Below are 18,254 nucleotides of genomic sequence, written 5' to 3' on the forward strand. Positions count from 1 at the left end.
GCGTGTTTGAATCAAGGTAGAGTGCCTCCCCGTGCTTCAGGTTTATGCTCTTATAATATACTAGATTATGGAGTGTGTGTCCGAGCGAGAACTGCTCTAGTTCATTACTTTAGGAATATTTATCAAAAAGTAGTATTTCAATATTCAGCCCCATTCTACTATTTAGTACAAATTATTATGGCATATTGTTATTCTAAATTATTTCCCAAAATTGATCGCCCTGAAGATCATAAAAAACATTTTATTAAAATTAAGTATGTCAATAAAGGCTTTGATTTTGTAAATATTGCCGGTATATTTAACGACCATTCTGTTAAAGAACAAATTCCTGGATATTTTGACAATACTGAGCTACCTCTTATTTGTTATATGAGGGGGGGGGGTAAGGGGGGTCCCAATAACAGCAAAACTGCAAATTGATTTGGTTTATAACAGATAACAAGGAATTAAAATGAACAAAAACAGATAACAGTAAATGAAATATTAAAATAAGTCGGGTCCTTGACAAATCCAGTATTTCTTATTACGGGTATAATCCTTTGTAATGAATTCCATTTTCTATGAACATGGTTTTTAGAATTATGTATCTAGATATGTATTTGGTATTCTCTTGTCCGTCCGTCGTCAACGTGTCGGACATTAACTCAAACACTCTTTAGCCAATTTACATAAAACTTGTTTATATTGACGCGAGCTCCCTATCGTTTTTTATAAGTTTTAGATTTTCAGTTTCTGAGTAATGGGGTTTTATTCAATAAAAATGTTTTTCAGTTTTCTGATATTTTCTCAAAAATCCTTTCACAATTTTGCAAGGAATTTTCGGAAATTGTTTATATATCTATTGACATCCCTTGAGCTCCCTTTCAATTTTTTTAAATTTTAGATTTTACGTTTCCGAGTTTTCGGAAATAAACACAAAAACGTTTTCAGCAGTTCTCATGAAACTTAGCTGGATTTTTTATATCTATTGTTGTAAGAGTCCTTTCGATTTTATGTCATTCAGTTAAGGGGTTTATTCATTAAAAGAGATGGTATTTTCCAGTTTTCGGACAATAACTCAGCAGTTCTCATGGAACTTTGATGTATTGTTTATATACATGATACAGTGTATAATATATTGACTGATTTTTATAAATATCTGATATGACATTGAGAAGTTATCGAATGTTTCAAAAAGGTGACGGGCGTATCATGCGCTCATGGCGTAGCTGTTTATTTGTTATAGAATACTTTTTTCAGCATTTATTTTTGTACAGTTATAGAAACTAACACATGCATGTAATTTAAATAGTGTGTAATAAAATTGAGAATGGAAATGAGTAATATGTCAAAGAGACAAAAATGATATCTAGTAAAAATTCAAGGGCAGTTATGGTATCAAAGTAGGTCCAATTGACATAGTTCTTGTGTTTGTTGCTACTAAAAAATGACCTAAAAGAGTTTGAATGTATATATTCCCATTCTGACTTTTTTAAATGCCCTTTTAATGAGGTGCGTGAATTTTTCTTAATAAGACTAATAAATGAGGCAAAGTTGTAAATAGGGTAGAAAAATCAAAAGCACCAATTATAAGCATGCAATTTATCAAGTACCTCGAACCAATTTTGACACTCCAAAAGTAATTTATTGCACTATTTTCAAAGGCCTTATTTGAACAATTTTTTATCAGGTTTTTGATTGTACCAAGTCTACTAGTAAGTAGAATACATAGTTGAGTAGGGGAACAATGGCTTGAAGACGAAATAAATCTTTGTTTGAAATGAGTTATGTGCAGCTTCAGAACCCAGTACATGGTGGGAACTTTCATTGTACAATGTATTTGGTTCTGCTTTGAAAAGAGCTGAGTCTATGTACCATATAATATAAAAGGTTTACTGGGTGTAAGGACCTAGTCCTTAATTGAGATCCTTGTCAGATATTCCTGGCCTGGTCATATGTTTTCCTTTTTGTCATAATAAGATTGTTCTAATTTAATATTTTCGTACGGGAAACAAGGAACATTATCCTCATACAAAAACATAAGATAATTCTAATGATAAATGTTCCAAAAATAATGGAATGATCATAAGATATACTGGAATTGTCCTGGACCTCACTTTTGTGATGGATATATGTTAATGGAATCCTTCTCCGAATACGGGACCAACATATTAGTGGTGGTAGACTCCAATGTCCAATGATCTTCAATTTCTACCGAATTTTGGCTGTCAAAAAAGTGCTAACATTTCAATTTTCAATAACTGTTAACAGCAAATACATTATCACAATAACAGATAACAAAAAAACTAAAAGCCCAATAACAGCTAACAAGGAATAAGACAATAACAGCTAACAGCAAATATATTTTCAGAATAACAGATAACAAAGAATTAAAATGCCCCATAACAGCATAACAGTTAAACCCCTTGCCCCCTTCTTGTTTTTACAAGAAATCTACCCGGAAATTTGTGTTTAATTATAGTCAATTGTGTAAAGATGTTAATATCAGTGAAAATACACCTACTTCATGTAATTGCAGTAATTCCGAATATATTTATGGACCCATTTCCCATGTTATAACAGGAGATCTTAACATCGTTCAAGACCGAGAGTTAAAATCATTCCTCAGTAAAGGACCTAAATATCGTCCCCCGTCTATTATTAATTGGAATGAGTGTCGTAATATCATCCACGACTCACTCCATACTTACTGTATGAAATGGATAAAACGGGAAAAAGCTGACAAAAAATCTTTGGACTCTTTTTTTAATTCAGTAATGAAGATAGTTGATATACGTATTCAACATTTTAAAGAACATTTTACTATTAACAATAACCACAATAAACCTATTTCTCGTATCAAACATAAACTAAAAGAACTAGCCAAGGAATTTGTTTTTGTCCCGGCCGATAAAGCTGCTAATAATATTATTATTGTTTGACGTAAATTTTACATTGAGGTTCTGAAAAAGGAAATCACCAATTCACCAACATTCCAACTGACTCCATTTTCAGAAAACGAAATCTGTAACAAACATAAACTTTTAGCCACCGCTTTACAAGCAGAGCCAAATACAATGAAAGTCCCAACTATGTATTGGCTTCCGAAGCTACACAAAACCCCTTACACATATAGATTTATTTCGTCTTCAAGCCATTGTTCAACTACTAAATTGTCTATTCTTCTTACCAGCACACTTGGTACAATTAAAAACCTGATAATAAATTGTTCAAGTAAGGCCTTCGAAAATAGTGGAATAAATTACTTTTGGAGTGTCAAGAACTCGTTGGAAGTACTTGATAAATTGCATGCTTATATTGGTGATTTTGAATCTGTTCAAGTTTTGATTTTTCTACCCTGTATACCACATTGCCTCACATTCTCATTAAGAAAAAATTCACACACCTAATTAAATGGGCATTCAAAAAATCAGAATGTGAATATATATGTTCAAACTCTCCTAGGTCATTTTTTAGTAGCAATAAACAAAAAAACTATGTTAATTGGACATGCTTTGATACTATATATGCCCTTGAATTTATACTAGATAACATTTTTGTTCGCTTTGGGGAATCCGTATATCGTCAGATTATCGGAATTCCAATGTGGACTAACTGTGCACCACTTATTGCGGACCTGTTTTTGTATTGTTATGAGTTACAATTTACGACAAAAATAAGCAAAGACCCATCGAAACAACATCTGATAAACAAATTTAATAATACTTTTAGATATTTGGATGATATTTTGGCTCTCAATAATGACGACTTCAGTATGTATATTAATGAAATTTATCCTGTTGAACTTACTTTAAATAAAGCTAATACTAACAATGACCACTGCCCTTTTCTCGATCTTGATATCTATATCACTAATGGAAAGCTGAATACTAAAATTTATGATAAAAGGGATGATTTTTCATTTCCTATCGTTAATTATCCGTTTTTAGATGGTGACGTTCCCTTGTCACCATCTTACGGTGTTTATATATCTCAACTTGTACGATTCGCTCGTGTATGTAACAATGTTTTAGATTTTAACGAGAGAAATTTGTGTATTACTGAAAAATTATTACACCAGGGTTTTCGATATCACAAACTAGTCAAAACATTTACTAAATTTTATCATCGGTATAAAGACATCATTCGTAAATATAGCTCAACATGCAGACTTCTAATACGTTCAGGTATTTCACATCCATTTTTTTATGGAAATATTCTTTATAAAGCACAAAGGTGTCAGTATTCAACTCAGAAACTTACAAAACCTTTGAATAGACTTATTAAGAAGGGATATAATTACGATACTGTTATCAAGTTATTAAAGATTGCATATTTTGGCGTTAATATTGAGTCACTGATAAGGTCTTTGCATCGGAACTAAACACATTATTCTAAAAACAGTTGTTGGCATGACACGGGTTATGTTCTTCTCATATATGTTATGATGGTATGATACTAAACCCCTAACGGGAAGGATTGTGCCTGATGTTCATATGATGAAATCATAATCTTTCAGTCAGTTTAATGGAAGTCTGGAGCTGGCATGTCAGTTAACTGCTAGTAGTCTGTTGTTATTTATGTATTATTGTCATTTTGTTTATTTTCTTTGGTTACATCTTCTGACATCAGACTCGGACTTCTCTTGAACTGAATTTTAATGTGCGTATTGTTATGCGTTTACTTTTCTACATTGGTTAGAGGTATATGGGGAGGGTTGAGATCTCACAAACATGTTTAACCCAGCCGCATTTTTGCGCCTGTCCCAAGTCAGGAGCCTCTGGCCTTTGTTAGTCTTGTATTATTTTAATTTTAGTTTCTTGTGTACAATTTGGAAATTAGTATGGCGTTCATTATCACTGTACTAGTATATATTTGTTTAGGGGCCAGCTGAAGGACGCCTCCGGGTGCGGGAATTTCTCGCTACATTGAAGACCTGTTGGTGACCCTCTGCTGTTGTTTTTTATTTGGTCGGGTTGTTGTCTCTTTGGCACATTCCCCATTTCCATTCTCAATTTTATTAGAATTGTTTTGAATTGCTATTTTCTTCTCACCGATTAACATTACAAGAAAGATATTTGGCACACATATAAACCATGTCTTATTAATGGTATCAGAGTAAAAAAAAACCGTGAAAGTAACACGCAATACATTTTCTTACGTTCAAAATGTGGTAAATTTCAGCTAATAAAATAGTCTTACTAAAATCATGAAATCCTTATACTTAAATTATATAAATCTTTTCAGCTTTCGTTATATGACAAATTAAATTTTTCAGCTAAATGATAAGTATCATTTGAACAAATAACACAGAAAGCAATACTTTTATTTTCGTGTTGAAGATGGCCTGTATGAAGAGGTATTTTTGGGTACCCTAAGAAACCACAAAATTTTGAAAAACGTGACCACGGTAGCTTACGACGACATTCATAATTAAAAAATATAATGATTTTCCAATAGTTCGCATATAAATATAGCCGTGTGACGGTGTGTTGTCCGTTAACTTACACTCGTTAACTAGACGTCTTTTTCGATACTGGGCACCCTACTATTTCTGGTAGACGGGAGATTTCGAAAATAGAAGACTTCTCTCATTGTCCTTTGAAAATTCAGTGTACGTGTGTATATGCATTATCGTTTGGTTTTTGTTGCACTTCAGTGTTTCTGCTTTCCTCTTATAGTTGACATGTTTCCCTCGTGTTTAGTTTGTAACCCGGATTTGTTTTCTCTCAATCGATTTAAGACTTTCGAACAGCGGTATACTACTGTTGCCTTTATTTACATTTGCTGTCTCAGCAAAACGTTAGTTATGTTTTGCTACTCCAGACGGATCTGATTACAGATTATCATTTACCGCATACTCTTTGGGTTTATTTCGTAATTGAAATAACAGAATATATAACAAGCCAATTAGAAAAAGACAATACTTTAAAGTCAAACAATTTGTCCTCGGTGAATGATCAAAGGCCATGTCATTCACATTGTCATAACAAAGTTTTATTTTGAAAATTACGAAGGGCAAACATGGAAGACCGATGATGCTCTGTCGCCCTTAGTTTAGAAATATGAATATGTAGTATGATTCCCCTTCCAAACTACATGGCTCAGATAGATAAGGTTGAAGACTATGCGAGAAAAAAAAATCAAGTGCTAGCCATATGAACCTTATTTGGACTTTACCTTAATTCAAAGCTGTTCTTTTGTTTCTAACATATTTCAGAAGCACAAATTTGTAGACGCTTTATCCTCTCTTCACAACACAAATTGTGTTCTTCGATCAAACAAAGCTTCTATCAAATTTTCAAAAATTGACAGCATACATATTGCCGCGTTGTGTTTGGCAATTGATATTTCAACAGCAATTGTTATTCCAATGGTAAATCCATCTAATTAAAATATGTAGTATAACGAAATCAGAGATTTATATTTTATTTAGATTGATGGTAAGTTACTGTGCACCCTCCATTCATTTGTTTTTGTTCTCATACAGAACATTCTCATTGACAAATATATTTTTTTAAATTTCAAAGTTCTTTAATTTCATGATCAGATATATAAATGTCCTCTCGCTAAATAATTCAAAATTTGGTGACTATGTTGAACGCATCTATCCTAATAACTTGAAATGAAGCATACAATAGACATTTAAGTTCACCACATATATTTACTTACGTCTAGAAATTGACATAGAGGGTTGATTGAGAATCAAGAGATATGATTTCAGCTTCCGAATTCTACCATTTCAGTTTCTTCGTGGATACATTCCAGTAGCGCCTGCATATGAAGTATACAACTACAAGTTGAAACGAAATTCAAAAGCTTGCATTTCCTAACATGTTTTTTCTTGATGAGACTTTCTGCTTCACAGCTAACGAAGTATATGTTCCAAATGTCTTTTTATTTACTACAATCCTGTCCCTTTTCCCCCGAATGTGATCTTCCAAATTATCATGATCTGGTTTGCGTTTCCCTCGGTTTTAGTTTGTTACCCCGATTTTGTCTTTTGTCCATGGATTTATGAGTTTTGAACAACGGTATACTACTGTTGCCTTTATTTGTATTAACATGAGCAGCACGACGATGTCCCACTAGTTGCGAAAAAATATACTTACCCTTCCGGAGTACCTGAGATCACCACCCCAACACCCAGTTTTGTGGGAATTTTGTTGCTCTTTTTTTTATGTTGTATTGTTTTTGTATGCTGCTTTCATTTTTATCTTTTTTTCCGAAGAATTGTTACACAAATCAAAGTCACAAGTTATGTAGAAAAGATTTTTTTTAGTCTTAAAAAAAAACCACTGCTGTCGTTTATCTTTTTAAACAAAAACGTAAGATATATCTTTCCAAAGGATATACATGCCAAAGAAACCAAAATTTTCAGTTAATGTCTAAGAATTCAACCATCTCTTTTATTTATCATTTATCTCTAAAAGTAGCACATGACGGTATATTTAAACATATTCAAATTTAATCGGTTACTTAAAAATAGCTTTTATGCAAACTTTTGTCAAAAATTCACCGTGGGATCAAAACCTGTATTGTATGGCCTTAAAAGTTATAAATTACACAGGAGGAATTTATTAATTGTCAACAAAAATTAAAAAAAATCTACTTTCGCTTTTATATTTCCAGAAATTTCTTTATTAACGTAATCACCTGACATGCGAATATTAAAATGGATGCGGAAGTCAAAAAAATTGAACAGGAGGTATGTTTTAATTTTTTTAATATTTATTTGATTTGAATACAGTCCCGTTAAATAAATGAGACAAGGATGTGGGAAATTATCATATAGATTGATTGATTGGTTGATTTGGATTAAACGCTGCGTAACCAGGTAAAAGATATACCTCCAAAATTGATTGTACATAATCATCCCATTGGATATACAAATTTACTGTGCAAAAACAGATTTTGTTGAATCAAGGGGGGGGGGGGGGGATTGCAATGTGCAAATGATTACATAAAGGTCACAAGATTTGGTTTATTAACATATTTTCGAGTCACCTTTATTGTTCAATTGGTCAATGTTACATACGTTTTCGTGGTTTTGACTTTTTTGCTGACTCGAATACCATGAGCAAAAGCTCAAAGAGTTGTGGTTTTGTTTATTTCTCATATACTTTAAACAATAGCTCAAAGATTTATGGGATGATTGTTAGGTGTACATGTATTTCTAGCAGAGACATTATACCTTTTCCTCTTTTTTATGGTATAAATTGGTTAATATTAAGTTATACTTTGAGCAATAGGTCAACTATATCTGGTGTGAGGTTTGATTGTATGATGTACAGATGTCTGTCTGGCAAAGTTAGTCGACCTTAAACTCATTTTCATGGTTCATTGGCTGGGTTTGGTTTGTATCTAATTTGAGCAATGTGTTTACTTTATTGATAGATTGTAAGATGTTCATGTCCGCATGGCAGGTTTAATTTTATCTTAACTTCATTTTCATGGATCATTAATTTTATGATTAAATGTTTGAATAATACTTTTCATTGTGTCTTTAAAAATTAAAGCAGATAATACATCTCTTGTTATATATTTGATCATGACTGACGTTTTGAATGATTAAATGGGTTATTCAATGGCTTAATTTTCTAAAGCTTACTTTTCTAAAGCACCCAAGTTATTAATTGGCTATGTATGGCTAAATTGTTATTGTTCGTTATTTTACTGTGTAGTGTTTTGTAGGCTGTTATTGATAAGTTTTCTTTTGGTCATGGCGTTGTGTGTCTTCCACTGACACATCATTAACTGCTTTAATTCGTAACTTATATTCGAAGATTTCTGGCAAAAAAAGAAATTTTTCAACCCTGCCACAAGAAACATGAATGCTTTTACCACTAAAAATGTGTAAGGGTTCCGTGGAACCTAGTGTCTCGCCTACTTTTGCTGTAAATTGCAGGCTCAACAAAATTGAGGGAAAAATCAATAAAAATATTCCGCTTGATACTATCTTTTGATTTTAAGAAGCTTCTGTCCAAGTTTGGTAAAAATCCAGGATGGTTTATGAATCTAATAAATGTTTTAAAAACTTTAACTGCAGACTGGATGTAATGTTAACTGGAAAAAAAACTAAGTCCATTTATAAGTAAAATACACATACACAGGTACAAAATATTAACAAAATTTCCTTCTAGATACTAGCTTTTGATCATAAACAAGCTTCTGTCCAAGTTTGGTACAAGTAAAAAATAGTATAAGAAAGTTTTAATTTAACCACAGAGTGAATGTGTTGCTGGCAGAAAATCTAAGTCCATTTAAAGTAGAATACGGAAAAAATGGATTTATCGTTTTACAAAATTTACTTCTAGATACTATCTTATGATCATAAACAAGTTTCTGTCCAAGTTTGGTACAAACCAAGGATAGTTTAAGAAAGTTATTAAAATTTTAAAAACTTTAACCACAGAGTGAATATAATGTTTTCCCGCAGAAAAACTAAGTCCATTTATAAATAAAATATGGAAAAAATGGAATTTTTATTTTTACAAAATTTACTTCTGGATACTATCTAATAATCATAAACAAGCTTCTGTCCAAGTTTGGTAGAAATCCAGGATAGTTTAAGAAAGTTTTTAAAATTTTTAAAACTTTAACCACAGAGTGAATGTAATGTTTTCCCGCAGAAAAACTAAGTCCATTTATAAATAAAATATGGAAAAAATGGAATTTTATTTTTACAAAATTTACTTCTGGATACTATCTAATAATCATAAACAAGCTTCTGTCCAAGTTTGGTAGAAATCCAGGATAGTTTAAGAAAGTTATTAAATTTTTTAAAACTTTAACCACAGAGTGAATGTAATGTTTTCCCGCAGAAAAACTAAGTCCATTTATAAGTAAAATACGGACAAAATGGAATTTTATTTTTACAAAATTTACTTCTGGATACTATCTCATGATCATAAACAAGCTTCTGTCCAAGTTTGGTAGAAATCCAGGATAGTTTAAGAAAGTTATTAAAATTTTTAAAACTTTAACCACAGAGTGAATGTAATGTTTTCCCGCAGAAAAACTAAGTCCATTTATAAGTAAAATACGGACAAAATGGAATTTTATTTTTACAAAATTTACTTCTGGATACTATCTCATGATCATAAACAAGCTTCTGTCCAAGTTTGGTAGAAATCCAGGATAGTTTAAGAAAGTTATTAAAAATTTAAAAACTTTAACCAACGAGTGAATATTTGTGGACGCCGCCGACGACGACGACACCGACGACGACGGAATGTAGGATCGCTTAGTCTCGCTTTTTCGACTAAAGTCGAAGGCTCGACAAAAATCAGGAAGAAGTCAGACATTTAACAGAAATCCTCATGATAAATTTTTAGCCTGAATTATATGATTCTATTTCATTTTCTCGCACAGATGTATCAAGTTAACAGTTTACCATTAAATAATATTTTGCAGTTATTTCATGTTTTGAGAAACTACTGATCTTTAACTTCAGAAATACGAAATTAGGTGTAACTTCATTGTTTGTCTATTTAGCGCATTCTCAGAGAGTTAAGATATCTGTATAGAGGACGATTTAATGATGAAGAAGGAAGAAGAATTTTTGAACATGTAAACTGGGACAAAGAGAGGGGTTTTAAGTTCCTAATGGAAAGTAAGTCAACTTGTCCATGGTTAAAGAATACGAAAAATTTCATTGAAACTTTGGTTGCAATCTTTAATTTGAACAGGACAAGCTATTAAATACTTGTATTTGTTAGAATTGTCAGGAATTGTTATTTAAAACCTTTCTTGTAAGTCATTTTGACAGGATAATCATTTACTTTTCAATACTTATTTTACAAGCAAATCTTGCATTACATGATCTCAACATAAAACAAACTGTTACCTGTGCATTTATTAGAAAACACCAAAATATACTTAACACATGATTTTTTTTTTCAAATCGAAATGACAGTAAAATATTTGAAATCCTGGTACCTTTGATAAGTATTTGAATGATAGAACATACAGCAATTCTTGTGACATTATGAAGCCATATAAAGTTATTACTCTTTTGTCAGAATAAGTTTAGATTTCTATTGCATTGCAGAAACTTCAGTACTTGTCAGCCCGTTTAAAACAATAAACTATATAGAATATGTGTAGATATGAGTAATAAAGGACATAATTTATAATCAAACTACCATCTTAAAAATTATAGCTTGCCCTGAAGTTGATATATTTTTTAAGATTTTAGTATTGTTACCTGTGTGTTATATTTAATTGTTCATAAGATAAGATTTATTTTATTAAAGTGTCACCATCCATTACAATATCAATATATATATACACATAAAGTCATAAGAACCTAACATTTAAGTAAAAGGATGCCAGCCGAAAACGACTTATGAGACACTATCATTAAAACAAACATCTAATACATACATAAAAGGACAGCTTTGTTACATTTAAAAAGTATTTCGTAAATAAAAAAAAAATAATAATGAAAAAAACATATATGTATCCCTACAGGTGAATCAAAGGAAATAAGACAAATTACAGGACAATCAGAGGTATGACTATAATTTAATTTTGGACGTAACTGCATGTCTTCTTATAAGCTGATAGTTTATCAGCTCATATAAAAAATATAACAAAACGTATGGTTCACTGGGATTTTATCATGCTACGGATTGTGCAAAATTGTCAGATTTTGTATAGTTTTATAATGAAACCCGATTTCGTGTGGTAAAAAGACAACTACATCAAAGAACTTAAAGATTAATTATGAGAAGATAGCTCTAATTATATGCTTTCAACTAAGAAAAGGAAAATATGGATCACAAAACTCTTTTTCTTGCTACATGATAAAGTAGGTAAATTCACAATACATTCTAGTTTAAAAATCTGAATTATCTATGTCTGTTGTTTCCAAAATCCTGACACAATGATGAAGTTATAAAGTTATTATAATTACTCTTTTACATAGGATACCATTAATGCTATTAAAACAGACCCGGTTATCATCGATATTCTACAAAATGGTATAAAAAAGGAAACAAGACAGTTTGCGTGTGAACAATGTGATCATTTCTGGTGGAGAAAGGTGCCAATGTCAAAAGAGGTTTGTGTATGATTTATAAAAGATATAATTATTACATGAATCTCAGTATATATTTTTTTAATCTCAGTGTGTGTGTGTGTGTTTTTTTTTTTTTTTTTTTTTTTTTTTTTTTTATCTCTATTAATTAATTGTTTTTGAAATATCAGTATGTTTGGTTTTTTTTAAATATCAGTATAAAATTGAGAATGGAAATGGGGAATGTGTCAAAGCAACAATCAGTATGTGTTTTTTTTTCAGTTTATTAAATATCAGTATGTTTTTTATCAGTTTATTAAATATCAGTATGGTTTTTTTTTCAGTTTATCAAATCTGAGTGTAGAATTTTTAAATGTCAGTATGTAATTTTTAATTCTAATGCAATTTGTATGTAACAATTTTTTTCATTGGCTAAAAGTTGCCGTCAAACCCACAGTTGACCAGGCGTAACTAAGGAGGGACAACCATTTTGAAATAATTGAATCAACAAATGTTCGGTTACTACTATATAATCCAAAATAAAACAACACCTACCTCGAATTCGCCGTTTTAAAGTTATTTTATCCGAATTTGAAGCGTACAGGTAACGTAATAACCTCCAGTTTGTAAGTTTACATTTTTCTGACGTCACGTTTACCCATGACGTCTTTGCGCCAAAATCATTCATGAAGTTTTATCGTATTATTTCTTTTTGAAATGCATTAGAATCGGAATAACAGTACTGTAGTTGAAGAGTTGCCACCGTCAATTTTGATTTGACGATCGCAAATCTCCGTTTTACTGTCTCCGCTACGCGTCGCCAGTAAAACTGCATTTGCAACCGTCAAACCTACAATTGACGGTGGCAACTCTTCAACTACAGTACTGTTATTCCTTAATTATCAGTGTGTGTTATTCCTTTTTATTATTCTCAGTGTGCATTTTTGAAACCTCAGTGTGTCATTTTAAATTCTCTGTTTGTGTTTTTAAGTTTTTAGTCTCATTGTGTAACTTTTTTTTGGGGGGGGGGGGTGCGAAAATGGTTTAAACATGGTTTAGATGAGAACGACTTGATTTTTTCGAAAAACTAAGGATTTTCTTATCCAAGGCATAGATTACCTTAGCCGTATTTGACACAACGTTTTGGAATTTTGGATCCTCAATGCTCTTCAAATTTGTACTTGTTTGCCAGCAGCTATATAAATATTTTGTCATTATCGTCACTGATGAGCCTCATGTAGACGAAACGCGCGTCTGGCGTACTAAATTATAATCCTTGTACCTTTGATAGCTATTTGCAATAAGTTCTCTTTGAAAGTTTCACATTAAATAAAACCAGAACTACAACATATAATAAAGATAACAAAATTATCTCAAACAGGTACTATTTTTAAAATGCCGTTTAATCTTTAATACATGACATCCCACAGTAGCACAGATCCATTTGAGATTCTAACGATAGTTTGGTTAATTTCTCAACAGATCAACAAGTTATAAACGCTCAAAGAGAGACCAAATCCGCAGTTGTGGCATATTTTGTATTTTTTTTTATTCCAAACTGGTATGATCATTGTCAATCAAAACAAAAACATATTTTAAGCATAAATCTAAAATGAAGTATTACAAACCCAGATGTAACTCATACGTAATAGTTATATATATGTAGAGACTAAATTGTGATATTTTGAATATTTACGGAGATTTTTGTAGTTGCGGTTGTCTATGTTCTGTATTTATGTTTTACTTTTAGGTATCAAGTTGCAATAGTTGTAAACAGAAATATGATCCAGTTCCAAGGGAATTTGAATGGGGATGGGCAACGTATAACTGTGATTGCGGTCATGAATTCAGGTAAGACTTAATTGTTTCTTTTTAAGAAGACAAACAACTTAATCATATCAATAAAACGTTTAGAACAGAAGGTCAATGTGACACTAGCACAATATTAGATTTAAAAAAAAAAACAAGAGAAAATCAATCAGGTTTCATTGTTGATCCAGGTTCGCAACCATATGAAAATTTAGCTTTAAATCTCCCAGAGACAGGTCAAGTCGGAAACTGATTGTAGAGACATGATAAAGAAACCGATATCAACACCTAATTCCAAAATAAACAAACATGTATGCCTAGAATGACAAAGAGTCAGGACACTCAAGCTGTATTAAAATATGTGAGAAAATAGAAATGTTATACGAGAAACAAGATAAATTGAGATTTTATTAACCATTTCGTCGTTTGACGTTTGCAGTGGAGCTGGACAAAAGTGCACCAGTGCACCTTGCTACAAATGTGAAAGATCAGTTCATCCAACGGTAATAAGACCGTTTTGGAAACGCCGTGGAAGGAAGACTGACAACCAGCATTGTTGTGACGCACCAGATTGCACTGGACATGACCCGGTACACATTCATGATGTTGACCCAGACAGAGTTTACGATGATGGTACCGATAACAGCAGACCTGTAAGACCTTCTAGGCCAGTAGAAGTCAACGATGTGACGGGACAAGTGAAACATCTGCATATTAGAAATGAACCTGTTCAATCAGCCAACAAACCTGTTCAAAAAGTCAATGAACCTGTTCAAAAAGTCAATAATCAGAAAAACCAGAGCACTAGAAGTTCACCGATTGGTATGCTTTTATGTTTTATATGCAGAACTCATTGAATTCTTATCGTGAAAATCGGATTTCTTGAAAATTTTGTTTAATCTTAGCACTGTCTAGCTACTTTTCACGAAAAGTTTCTTGTTACGTTTTTTTTGGTATCTTCATGTTTCTTTTCATATGATAAAATTGATGCCTACATTTTGCAGCCAAATATAAAAAAAAAAATAAGGAGATGTTCTATGATTGTCTGACAATAAGACAACTTTCCACCTGAATGCTAATAAAGTTCATATTATACGACACTTAAGTATAGCCTAATCCTGACGTCGTGTGAAAATGAAGGTTTCTTCTGATATGGTATTCTGTTTAATAAGATGGATTGCATAAAATATTTTACTTTTCTAATTGAATTGATAATTCTATTTTAGCCACTGGTACATGTGTTAGTCCTGAATCCCGAAAAAACAAAACGAAAGTTGTTTATGCTAGTGATCCTCACATAAGTACGGGATCAACAGTAGCTACATTCCTTTCTCAGAGCGAAGTTGCATCCACATATTTACCTAGTCTGGCTTCAATTCCAGAATATCGAGGCCGAGGTGGCCGTAGAGGACGAAGATATTAGCTGTTTTAATGTAGTTTAAGAGACTGTCAACTAATTGTGTATTGATTAAAATTACAGTATGATACTAATCTAGTGTATAGCTAATTTACTTCATTTTGTGTTTATCTACCTTGATAAATGAAGTAATTGTATTCTTTGTAAACCCCCGTTCCGGATGATAAACTGTTTTACCTCTGTCTGTCCAATTAATCTTTAAATAAAACGAGAAACGAAATACACTTATGAACCACATCAACAACAGGGTACTGACTTAGAACAGGTGCAAATAACGGCAGCGGGTCTAATCAGGCGCCAACCTTCACCCTAACCTTTAACAGAGTATAACATTACAGCATAGAAAGATAAACTATAAAATATCAATGGTTATGACTTAACTCGATCAAAAAGAAATATAAACAAAAACAAGAAAAAAACATATACTGAACGAATAAATCCTTGATAATCGTAATGATATTTCTCGACTTAGAGGGTTACCTAAGATCTTGCAAATCTTTAATTATCTTGAATGACCCTCGGATTTTCGTTTCCAGTACCAGAATATTAAAAATACAGAGTCAACTTAAAATTTCATTCATTTGTGAACCTATTTTGCTATATTAAACCCTATTTCTATTGTCCTTTCCAAAATAAATACGTCCCTAATTTGTAACAAGAGAGCTTACACTGCAATGTCTCGCAATCTTTACTAACCATTGAATTTATGTTGATAGTCCTACATGTAAAGCTTTACTAGAAGTACCACACGAACTTAACATGAGCTAAGAAAATGAGGTCACGGTCAGATAAACCAAACGAGAAATACAATCATTCAATACACCTAATATAGTTGACCTATTACGTATAGTTTCTAAGAAAAAGACTTAACGAAGAAAACTAAACATTGAACCAACGAACCATTAAAATGAGTTTATGGTCAGAGGAACCATGCCAGACAGAAATGTACACCTTGAAATCAATATATGCATTAAATTGTTTACAACTATTTTAATCTGAGCGTCACTGATGAGTCTTATGTAGACGAAACTCGCGTTTGGCGTATTAAATTTTAATCCTGGTACCTTTGATAACTATTTACCTATTGATTATAGTATCTAAGAATCAAACTTAACCATGAAAAAAAGATCAAGTTATGATGGTACCTGCCATACAGACATATACACCTTACAATCCTTCCATACAACTAAAATAGTTGACATATTGCTGAAAGTAAAAGAAAAACAGACCAAAACACAAAAAACTTAACACTGTGGAATGGACCGTAAAGATTAGATAATCATATAAAACCTGCAAGACTGATACTTCCATGATAAAACATTTTCATACATTAAACATAGTTGACCTATTGCATATAGTACAAGAAAAAAAGACCAAAACACAAAAAACTTAACACTGTGGAATGGACCGTAAAGATTAGATAATCATATAAAACCTGCAAGACTGATACGTACATGATAAAACATTTTCATACATTAAACATAGTTGACCTATTGCATATAGTACAAGAAAAAAAGACCAAAACACAAAAAACTTAACACTGTGGAATGGACCGTAAAGATTAGATAATCATATAAAACCTGCAAGACTGATACGTACATGATAAAACATTTTCATACATTAAACATAGTTGACCTATTGCATATAGTACAAGAAAAAAAGACCAAAACACAAAAAACTTAACACTGTGGAATGGACCGTAAAGATTAGATAATCATATAAAACCTGCAAGACTGATACGTACATGATAAAACATTTTCATACATTAAACATAGTTGACCTATTGCATATAGTACAAGAAAAAAAGACCAAAACTCAAAAACTTAACACCTGCCAGTTGGATAACCTATGTCGAGCTTTCTGAGAGTTAAGCCGCAAGCTCGACAAAAATCACAATTTAAGACTACTAGTTGATGTTCAACGACCTTGGCTACCCGGGAGGCTCTCGCACGATCGGCTTAAACATTACTCGTATAAGAAGCCGCCAGTCTGACAATTTCGGATATTAGACATATTTATAGATCCGAAGTTGTGATACCCTTTTGCCATTTGCAGTTTCTTTCTATTTGTAACAGTTTTCAAGATATACATCTCAAACAACAAAAATGGCAAAATTCGTCAAAAAGGCCAATATCTCACAAAATTTAATCCTGGTATCTATGATGAGTTTATTTACAACCACTGGGTTGATGCCACTGCTGGTAGAGTTTTAATTCCCCCGAGGATACCACCACCCCAGTAGTTAGCACTTCTGTGCTGACATGAAGTATTATTGATATGGTCATATTTATAAATTAACTGTTTTTAAAACTTTTGAATTTTTTGCATACTAAGGATTTTCTACCTTAGGAATAGATTACCATGGCTGTATTTGGCAAAACTTTTAGGATTTTTGGTCCTCAATTCTCTTAAACTTCGTATTTTATGTGGCCTTTTTAACATTTTTTGATTTGAGCATCACTGATGAGTCTTATGTAGACGAAATACGCGTCCGGCGTAAATATAAAATTTTAATTCTGGTATCTATGATGAGTTTATTTGTAGACGAGACGCGCGTCTGGAGTGAATACAAAATATAATCCTGGTATCTATGATGAGTTTATTTACAACCACTGGGTCGATGCCACTGCTGGTGGAGTTTTATTTTCCCGAGAATATCACCATCCCAGTAGTCAGCACTTCTGTGCTGACATGACGTATCATTGATATGGTCATATTTATAAATTAACTGTTTACAAAACTTTTCAAATTTTGAATACTAAGGATTTTCTACCAGAGGGATAGATTGCCTTAGCTGTATTTGGCAAAACTTTTAGGGATTTTGGTCCTTAATGCTCTTAAACTTCGTATTTTATGTGGCCTTTTTAACATTTTTTGATTTGAGAATCACTGGTGAGTCTTATGTAGACGAAATGCGCGTCCGGCGTAATATAAAATTTTAATTCTGGTATCTATGATGAGTTTATTTGTAGACGAGACGCGCGTCTGGCGTGAATACAAAATGTAATCCTGGTATCTATGATGAGT

At 32.1% G+C, this 18,254-nt stretch overlaps 1 protein-coding gene across 2 annotated transcripts; it reads left to right on the forward strand.

Moving 5' to 3' along the window:
• The first annotated feature begins 7,439 nt into the window (after window positions 1-7,439).
• LOC143071723 (shiftless antiviral inhibitor of ribosomal frameshifting protein homolog) lies at window positions 7,440-15,301 on the forward strand. Of its 2 annotated transcripts, XM_076246225.1 has the most exons (7): window positions 7,440-7,687; window positions 10,477-10,594; window positions 11,455-11,495; window positions 11,912-12,046; window positions 13,752-13,852; window positions 14,250-14,632; window positions 15,037-15,301. In XM_076246225.1, exons 1-7 carry the CDS (start codon window positions 7,655-7,657, stop codon window positions 15,231-15,233), a joined length of 1,008 nt encoding a protein of 335 aa, XP_076102340.1. In that variant the 5' UTR covers window positions 7,440-7,654; the 3' UTR covers window positions 15,234-15,301. The 2 variants fall into 2 exon arrangements, with proteins under 2 accessions (XP_076102340.1, XP_076102341.1); XM_076246226.1 differs by lacking the exon at window positions 14,250-14,632.
• Window positions 15,302-18,254: the final 2,953 nt, after the last annotated feature.

This window comes from Mytilus galloprovincialis, chromosome 4, assembly GCF_965363235.1.
Source record: "Mytilus galloprovincialis chromosome 4, xbMytGall1.hap1.1, whole genome shotgun sequence".
NCBI classification, from domain to species: Eukaryota; Metazoa; Mollusca; class Bivalvia; order Mytilida; family Mytilidae; genus Mytilus; species Mytilus galloprovincialis.